Source organism: Zosterops lateralis, assembly GCF_965231275.1.
Source record: "Zosterops lateralis genome assembly, chromosome: 1".
In the NCBI taxonomy this organism is placed as follows: domain Eukaryota; kingdom Metazoa; phylum Chordata; class Aves; order Passeriformes; family Zosteropidae; genus Zosterops; species Zosterops lateralis.
In genome coordinates, this window is record NC_139762.1 from 17530314 (window position 1) to 17539879 (window position 9566).

The following is a 9566-nucleotide window of genomic DNA, read 5'->3' on the forward strand; positions in this document are numbered from 1 at the left end:
GCAGTGACATACAATTCTTAAACAATTAGATAATGATCTGCATACAGATTAAAGTTTGATGGAAGAATGGAAGGCAAGCTCAAAACAGAATGGACCAGAAGATGGGGGTACAATATGAAGCAAGGCAGTCAAGGAGAAGGGTCCCAGTTTTCAGAACATACCAACTGCCTGCCCCTGAAAAAACATACCTTCCACAACAGAATTTACAGACTGTAGGGACTCAGGGGAGGAAAGAAACAAGACTGGATAAACTCACAAAATCAAAACATAACTGTGTGTCAATTTTTAGCAGTATTGTCACCACTGTCTACATCATCTCAGACACAGACTTGGGCACATTGGTTCTATTCTTCAATGTGTATCTCAAAGACTGAAGGTAATCATGCTTCTATACTTCTGTGAAATATTTTGACATCTATACTGTAAACAACAATAATTATTTCCATCTTCATTTTTGATCAGGGAAGTGCCAAGAGCACCAAAGAAAGGGCTTCAAAACCTTAAATGCAATGGTAAAGTTGTAACATACAAGGGACTAAATGAAAATTCTGTCCTAATTCATTGTGGCATAATCAGATGTTGCACCTATAAGCAGTATGAATGATGACATATCACCAGAATTATTGCAACAATGACAGAACAAGGTAAAGCTGAAGTCTGCTATTCTGTTTAACTTACACTGCCTGATGTTTAAACTGCCTCTTTAAAAAACAAGTATGCTGGATTTGTTATGGAAACAGGGACAGTTTAACATCCATGATTCTCTGTGTATCTATGCAAGCCATTTTTAAAGAAGTGGCTTCTGGCACTGTGCCACAGACACCAAGTATAAGTAAATCCTTATTACACAGATCACTGACCTGAATCTACTGATACCTGCCCATCAATCCAGCTGTCAGGCAAATCTATTGCATCCCACACATGAAGTACACACAACTTCAGTTGCAAAAACATTCACACCCACATCCAAAATGGCCATGTAAAAATTTCTACCACTTCACTGTTTTCCCGAAAAACAATGAAAAATTATTTCTGTTTCTTCCGAGGCTTGATAACAAAACCATATTCCTTTAAGGCAGGTGAAAAAAAGCCAACTGAAAGGCAACTGAACCAGTTGACTCATACTTCTTAAAGACATTAACCAATTTATTTGTGCAATGGATTTGGTTTTTAAAAACAGTTTCAAGTTTTGCCCTGTTGCATTTCAGTTTTTAAATGTAATTTTAAGCCAGGTTTAAACAACTGTAAGACTTATGCAACAGCCTTATGAACACATTACCTGTAACATAGTAATTGGTATGATCAAAACATTCTCACAATGGTATTGCTAAATAAAAATCAACACACTGATTTTTATGCAGCTCTGACACCATAGGTTTGCCACCTGTAAGTAATTTAAAATGTTTAAATATTCTCTTCATGAACTTGAGCCTCAGGAAACTTGTATGTATTAGAGAAGCCATGATTTAAAAAGCATGAGGTTTGATTTGGGTTTGGGTTTTTTTTTTTTTTTTTTTAATTTTAGATTAGATGACAGAGCTGGACTACCAGCTGAATACAGAACTGTATTGAGTTTGACAAGCCACATCTACATCAGAATGGATCAGCACACATTAGTTGTTCATTTTCCTAATGGAAAGGCACAAACTAGATTTGGTTGGGAGAGTTGTTTAATTTTAAATACTCTCCTTTCTTCAGGCTTCCTTCAACAGCTCAAAAAGCCCTTTGACAAGGACTAAATATGCAGTTTCCTGGACCTAATCACCTCAAAAGTAAAATAAAACAAAACCCAGCCTAATGAGGTGGCAAGCCCAGAAGTCACAAGTGTTAGCAGGAAGTTCCTACAGCACCAAAACAATGGAAATGATGGATTTACACATAATTTATCATTCCTACCTTCCAAATACTTAGAGACTTTCTCCATTCGAACTGCCGTATGGTAAAGAGAATGAACAGAGAGATGCAACATTTAGCTTTTAAATTATTTACAGAAAACTAGTCCCCAAAAACACTGAGTTATGATTATTAGTACAAAGAAAGTTATTAATCCGAACCTGATGTTAGGTCAGATCCTCTGTTCTTTTTATCTTCTACTATTTCATAGAATGGGCCTATTACTTGTAGTAACTCTTCAACTTTGTCCGTCATTGGCATACTCTCAAGAATCTGCACAAGTCCAAAACATAAAACAACTTATGAAACAGCATTTCAACGATTCAGTCATCCATTTCAACTGATTTTAGAAATTGCCGGTCATTGTAAAACTGAGTAACATTTCACTAAGTCACTAAACTTGTTATTCAGATTTTTTTACCTTTTTTTTAATTACAGAGAAACAACAGAAAACTAAGTTATTGGACAAGAATCTTACAATTATATTAAATTTTTTCAGGTGAAGATGAGATGAGAGAGCTAATTTGCCAACACTAAAACACAGCCTTGAGACAGTATTTATTAGTAGACCTTGGAATCCATTATTTCTGCAATTTCAAACTAAACCATCTCAAAGTTCAATAGGGTGCTGTTAGCCAGTATAATTATTTTACAGACAAGTCTTTCCACAGAGAAAATAAAACAGAAATACTTTTTTTGTCTTAGAGGATTCTTCGCACTGTCAAACCCTGCCACCTTCAATGGAATAAATGTAAGGAGCAGATCAGAAGTGCTCTACTAGGTCCTTCTAAGCCCAAACAACAAAAACAACAAAAAAGACACAATACAGCAAAACTGAGACACCCAAAGACCCACTTAGAAGAAGAACAAACCAGAACCAAGTTCTGGTCTTGAAGTCATTTGGAGCATTTCTTCATTTTAAGTTACAAAAACAATACCTTTGATCATATGATATGAATGCAAAATCTTAAACCTAAAATAAATTAAACAGAAGTGATTCAATAGTTGGATACTATTTTAAAAGCACATGGTATTATTGTCCAATTCTAGTTTAAATCCTTTCACACAAGTGTTTCGCCAATCGCTTTGTACCTCTTTCATCCTCTACTTTTTTAGTTACCATATTTTAAAAGTGGCGATATCTATAGGTAAGAACACAGGCTGAAGCAAACTAACAGCTACAGTGCACCTCCTCCTCCTGAAGGGCACCAAGAAAGCAACAGATGAAGGTACATGCTGCTCAAGGGCACCAAGCACACCAGCAAGCAGTAGGAGCAAAAGCTGCAGTGTTATTGCACAGAGCAGGAGCTCCAGGCAGGCTAACAACTAGCAAGTCAACGCTTGCAAACCATTAAAGGATAGCAAGAGACAACAATGCTATTGACCTGCAATCTCATTGCCACTTCTCTGATCTGTTCAGTGTATGTAATTCATTCTGTCTTAGCGAGAAATACTCAGATACACAAAGCCAGATATGAAATAAAGATTGAACAGTTTTGTGATTGGTGATTTTTTTACTTCAGTAATATTGAGAGAAACAAGAAGCCTATTCTAGAATAAGGCTTGTACTTGTTACATTTATATTTCTATAGTCAGCTCTGTAAACTGTTTGGATATGCATTTCTATGATGTCTGCACATTACTGCTCTTCATGTATTCTAAACAGACCTCAATATATTCTGTGCTACTTATAGCAATTCTTAGAACTCTTTCTAACTGCTAGCTTTTAGGTGAGCATGAAAAGAGAAAATACTTCCACCAGCAAAAGTAACTGCTTGCTTATTATAGCCACTAGGCTTAATAAGCAATCTCAAAATTTGAAAGTGAAAAGTAAGTTATTATGTATCCTTATTTACTGTTTTCCTTGAATGTCACACAATTCATATATACTCATGTTTTAAATTAGAAACACCATGTAGTGTTAACACTTCATGCTAAGATATCACTTATTTGTAATACATAACAAAACAATATATCTGAAATGTAAACAAATTAGTTTAAACAGCATTGCAAAATAAACTTCAGAAATGCTACCTGAAACTAACCTTGAATCTGAGCTTGGGTCTATTTTGTTTATTTTTACTAAAAAAAAGATATTTGGTCATCTCTCACCAGCATATCAAAACCTCACCCAGACATATTCCTCAACTGTGATTTTCAAGGCTACCACATTAAGGAGGGGAAAAAATAATCAAAACAAATTTGGAATTTTGTGACATCTGATGCGTGTATAGGCCAAACACAACATGCAAATGCCAGGGAATGCCCCAGGGCTGGAAGAATATGGCAATCTTATACACCTTTTAACAGAGTCCTGGGATTTGGGCATACAAGTGGAGTTTTGCCCCCTCAGACATGGATACCTACACAGCAACAGCAAACTGCCAACAGTAAGTCCATGGGGATTAGTGCAGTACGTGCTGATAGAAAAACCCAGTGGATCCATTTGAAATGCACTTCCATTGACATTGCAAGTAGAATCAATTGGGATGGAAAAGCTGAAGCTAGTATTCCAAATGTGGGAACTGAAACAGCCCCAAAGCAGGATAAGCAGATTCCCCAGCTTCAAAGCTGAGCAAGGCAGGCAGTCTTTTGCTCTGCAATCCCTACATGTAATCCACACAGGAGCAGAATATTTGTGGTTCATTAGGGTCAAGGAAGCAGAATTCCTCACAGGAGGCTTACTAGAGTTTTTTTAAGTTTCACTTGGTTTTATTGTCCTGTCCAAACCAGTCACTGCATTGAAAAAAAACCATAAGGTAATCTACTGAAATATCAACATATATTGAATACAAGATTTGAAATGAAGCACTAAACTTTGTGGCACACATTCAAAGGAATTATTAAAATTCAGTGGGATTTTTGATCAAACAAACAGTATTTGGCCTTCTGCCTTTTCTGGAGCTGCTTGTTTTTCATTTTAGAGCAGATACAGTAATAGCAGCAGGAACTAAATTACCAAAACTACAGACAGGAAAAAGAACAGTAAATGAGACTCCAGCTCCTTGCCAGGTAAATTTTTTTTGTTGTATCTGAATCAATAGATTCAGAGTTTGATGTCAAGATAGTGGCCTAGGAAAAAAAGCCAAATGTATTTGGAGTAGAAAACTTTTCCCTTTGACTCAAACCTCATTATAATAATAGATTACAATTATACTTTTATTCAGATTGTCAGGAAATGATCTTTAAACTGGAAAAGTCATCTTTAAAAGTCTCAGTGAAAAGACTGCAGTGAAAAGGGTTAGTTAAGAAAAGACATGAAACTTTTAACTCTGTTTAGTTAAATCCAATTCCTGCTTAATATGGTAACTGTGACTGTTTACAAGTTACACATCTATTTGAAAACAGAGCACATTACTCAATGCTAATAGTTCCATTGCAACTGTAATATTCATGGAATATTTTTGTAACAAGTACAGAAAATTCAGGTTGCTGAGTTCTTCCTGAAAAATCAAAAATTAATAAGTTTACATATTTCATTATAATAATGTCTCCAGTCATGCAAGTGAGATCTTTTCTCCTAAAGTCCTTCTGGAAAGTTGTTTTAGTCTCTTTTCCAGAATAAGGATCACTTACCTCTCTCAGCTCTAAGAACTGAGGCAGTGTGCAGTACTGTTTTTTTTCTTTGATGCTCCCTTTACCATGATTTCAATATTTCACTTTCTTTAGCTCTGTCATTTAAGTTTCATATCAGTTAGAGCTCTCATGTTTCTCTGAAAACAACACAAATTCTGTAACTTTTGAAGGAACTTTGTAATTTTCTTCTCCCCCACAGGCCAAACAGCATAGTACTGAAATGTAACAATTTAGATAGGGGATAACTCATTTGGAGCTCCAGCAGGAGTAATCAGCAAGACCTGCCTCACATTCCTCTATTCTGGAGCATTTGTTCTAGAAAATCCTTTAATTTGTAAACATACCTTTTTCATTTCATCAACATAGGCTATCATGGCTTCTTCTTTGGACATGTTTCCCAAGGCACTCCAAGCATCCCTAGGAAAAAAAGTCACATATACCTTCAGTATCTTCAGGGCGTGCTGGATTTTTTTTCAACTTGGCCTTAAGTAGGTCAGTTATGTAATGTCCAAAGTTTCTCTGATACGAGTAAAATGCAAGAATGATTCACATTATTTTTTAAGTACAAATATATAATTTGCTAGGATAATCACACAGTGGAAGAAGAAGCAACAAACTGAACAGACTGGGGACTGAAGAACTCCTCACTGACTACCTATGATTTTGTACCCAGTAAGTTGTAAATAAGCCCAGATGCGAGACACACACATTACCCATTTGACTGAGTTTAAGATCCTCTGCTGTATAAAACAAACAGGCCCAGACACTTAAGCCAGTATTTACAAACAGCTGTCACTCAGGTAGAACAAGCTACAAACAAAATCTGTCTGTTTTGAGTTTAGCAACTGGGGAAAAGACACATCAGTCTAGCAGGCAAATAGTTACTACAGCAGCTACTTATGACCTAAATATAATCTTGCCCTCTCCAACTCTGCAAGACTCTAACCAAATTTATCAGTATTGCACAAGGAATCTGTCAGAACACGGACTGCAATAAAACATTTCCTCAGTCTTGCACACGATTTGACATTTAAGAGAATTTGTCCTACTTTGGAAAACCACCAAGGTTAGCTACAACTAACCAGGTGGATGAAAGCTCACTGCCCCTGTCTATGCCCTGCACTCTGGCTTGGGGATGCTGAGGAGGAAGGAAAGAGGAAAAAAAAAGAAAGTCATTGGAACCATTTCACAGATTCCCAAGACCACCATGACCACAAAGACAGCAATAATATTTGTTCTTCAGGACAAATAATCATTAAAATATTATATTATAAGCAAAACATTCACATTGGCTTTTCCAAGTGAACTTAGCAATTTGGTGAATCAGAAGCCTTCCCAGGCCAAGGCAAACACAGATAGTGGGAAGCCCTGCCACTGAGCAGACAAACCAGAAAGACATAAACCCAACCTCCCCACTAAGAGCTCAAAGCTGTATTAGTGGTTGCCAGCAATCACTTATTTACTTCAGGCTCAAATCACACACAAAAACACAAGGACAAACTCCAGACACCCATATACATCACTCATTCTTCAGAGCTCCTAAGACTTCATTTTACAACATGGGATAAGCACTGCAGAGGTACCATGACAATGGTTGCCCAAGAAAAATCTGCCCACCTGCATAACACAAGGCAACGTTTCCACCTGCAACTCTGAGAAGTTATAAATTATCTGAGTTAGAATGCTGGAATACAACAGAAAACTAACTCAAGCATCAAAGGTTATAAATGTTCTTTTAATTTAAAGACTTCAGATGGTTTCTTTCTCCAAGTGCTACTCTTCTAAACATCTCCACTCCAAGCAGAAAAAAAATCCCCAAAACAACAACTCATGAAAAGTTACCATTTGTATCTACCAATTGGATCCCAAAATCCAGGTCGAGGAATGTTACAGGGTCCTTGTGTTGCTTGCTTATAAAAGCTATAGAACTTGAGCATCATTTCATTCGTTGGCTGGAATGAACCTAGTGAAAGCATTTTAAAATACAATTAAATTGTCATCAAGAATATTAGTGAGTATTTTACAAGCTTAATGGTTCTGTGAGAAAACAGCCTGCAGCCTGTTACAGCCTGATTCACAGCACTACAATAAAAGTCAACAGAAAACATCTTCACCTCATCTACTGAGAACCAGCACCACTGAAAATATTTACTGTACAAACAGCAAGTTTCAGATGGAGTTTAAAGGGCTATAACCTTTACTACTGTTAAGGTCTGACTCAACTATTTGAATTAAAAAAAGGTAATAAGTAACATAAAGTCGATATCCTTTCACTCAGTTTAAAGAGACAGGTTTAGCTCTCAGAAAACAAAGTATCTTGCAAGTCACTTTACTGTTAATAAATGATAACTCACTGAGAGTCTCCAGAACTGAAAAAAAGTAACCAAACCAACACAATTAACCCAAAACACAGCCTTCTGCAGTGTTTTTGTTTACTTTAGGTATTTGACAACATTTTCAGTAACAGTTTCACCATACCTCCCGATTTGGTTTTGTCTTCTTCCTTTGTGGAACACACTTTTGTAGAGGTAAAAAACGTAAACAGAAAACTCTAACAGCTGGCAGGTAAGATTCATAACCAATCCATTAAATCAAGTAGCTTGAGGTTGTATTCTAATCATTAGAAGTTTATAGTGACCTTTACCTCAGAACCTCAAAAACACCCGATTTTCCTTTACACCAGAGTTCATAATGTAGGTAACAAACAATTTTTTCCAAAAAACATTATTATAACTCTTATCAAAAAGATACGTTCTGATTTTTTTTCTTTTTTTCTTTTTCTTTTTCACTTCGTTAACTCTTTCAAGCAGAGGGGAACTCACGGTAACAGCTCTGTTTAAGCAACTTCAAATTCCAGGGAGGCTGAAATCGCGGGGAGGTGACAGATCCCCTGATCCCCTGGTCCAGACTCCCGGCTGAGGAGCTCCTGGCAGGGCTCGGAAGGCTTCCCCGAGAGGCGGAGAGCGGCACCAATGCCGAGCTCCCCGCGGTTCTGCAGCCGCTGTCGGGCCGGCCCCGCTGCCCGGGTCCCCGAGCCCTGCCCGCCCCCGGCGCCCGCCCGGCTCCGATGGCCGCACGGCCGCCGGACTGCCCCGCCGCACTCACCATTTTTGGGCAGGCTCTGGATCACCTTCACGGCCGCCTCGAACCTGGTGGCGTGCATAGAGCCGGTCTCGGCCATGGCCCCGGCCCCTCACTGCCTCCTGCTCGGCTGCAGGGCCGCGTCCGGCGGGGCAGGCTCGGCTCGGCTCGGCTCGGCTCAGCTCGGCTAAGCGCCCCCGCCGCCGCAGCCGCCGCCTGCTCGGGAGCGGTGCCGGGAGCCGCCGGGCCGTACTCAGCCCCAGCCCCAGCCCCAGCCCCGTTCCCGGCCTCGGCTCCCGCCCCGCGCCCTCCCCTCCCTCCGGCGGGGCCGGGACAGCCCAGCCAGCACCTGGGAGCGGCCTCGCCCCGCACCACCGCCCAGCCCCGCGCTCAGCCCAGCCCGACCTCCGCCCCGGCCTCAGGCGCCCATGTTACGTCTCCAGCCGCTCCCTGCCCTTCCCGCCTCCCGCACCGCCCCGAGGCCGCGGGGGCACGCCGGGAAACGTAGTTTCTTTTCTTTCCTTCTCCTTCCTCTTCCTCTTCCTGCCCTCTCGCTCCCTGCTCGTATTGCTGCAACACAGGAAAATGAACATTTCAAAGCGAGCCATAATCCACCCGTTTTACGGACCTCAGTTATCTTGAGGACATGCACCACCTGTCAGCCTGCTGCGATGCTGTCTCCCCTCCTCACGGCCATCCTCACACCCGCACGTAGTCCCGCACGATTCACCTAAATTACCACTGTAGACACATTTTTAAAAATACTTTTAATGACTCCTATTTACATTAAAATTTTAGGCATGCCTAGAACCCAGGGAGCAGCTATTTCCAGGGTACCCGGAGCTGTGGGTCAATACCAGCACAGTGCCAGCAGTTAGCTCGGCAGCTAAATAAATGAATGGCCTCATTCAAAAGCGCTGCGCATCCAGCGCTCTGCAAAGTCAAACAAAAGTATGCTAAACCGACTGCTTTTGTAGCAAATGGAATAATTTACCCAGTGAGCAACAGGATGAATT

General features: G+C 40.0%; 1 protein-coding gene across 6 annotated transcripts in view; it reads right to left on the reverse strand.

Annotated features, from left to right (window-relative positions):
* The window catches only part of ACBD5 (acyl-CoA binding domain containing 5), a gene marked incomplete at its 3' end in the record, with an annotated part of 30166 nt that extends 21461 nt beyond the window's left edge, over positions 1-8705 (reverse strand). For 2 of the 6 annotated variants that reach the window (XM_083867906.1, XM_083867907.1), the window contains exons 1-5: positions 8575-8705; positions 7312-7432; positions 5814-5886; positions 2055-2166; positions 1897-1929 (exon numbers count right to left, since the gene is read on the reverse strand). In XM_083867906.1, coding sequence (XP_083724032.1) covers positions 1897-1929; positions 2055-2166; positions 5814-5886; positions 7312-7432; positions 8575-8650 — 415 coding nt within the window. In that variant the 5' untranslated portion in view covers positions 8651-8705. Of the gene's footprint in view, positions 1-1896; positions 1930-2054; positions 2167-5813; positions 5887-7311; positions 7433-7583; positions 7677-8291; positions 8310-8574 lie in introns of those variants that run through there. The other 4 variants (XM_083867908.1, XM_083867909.1, XM_083867911.1 and 1 more) reach the window with 3 other exon arrangements.
* Between the last annotated feature and the right edge of the window lie 861 nt (positions 8706-9566).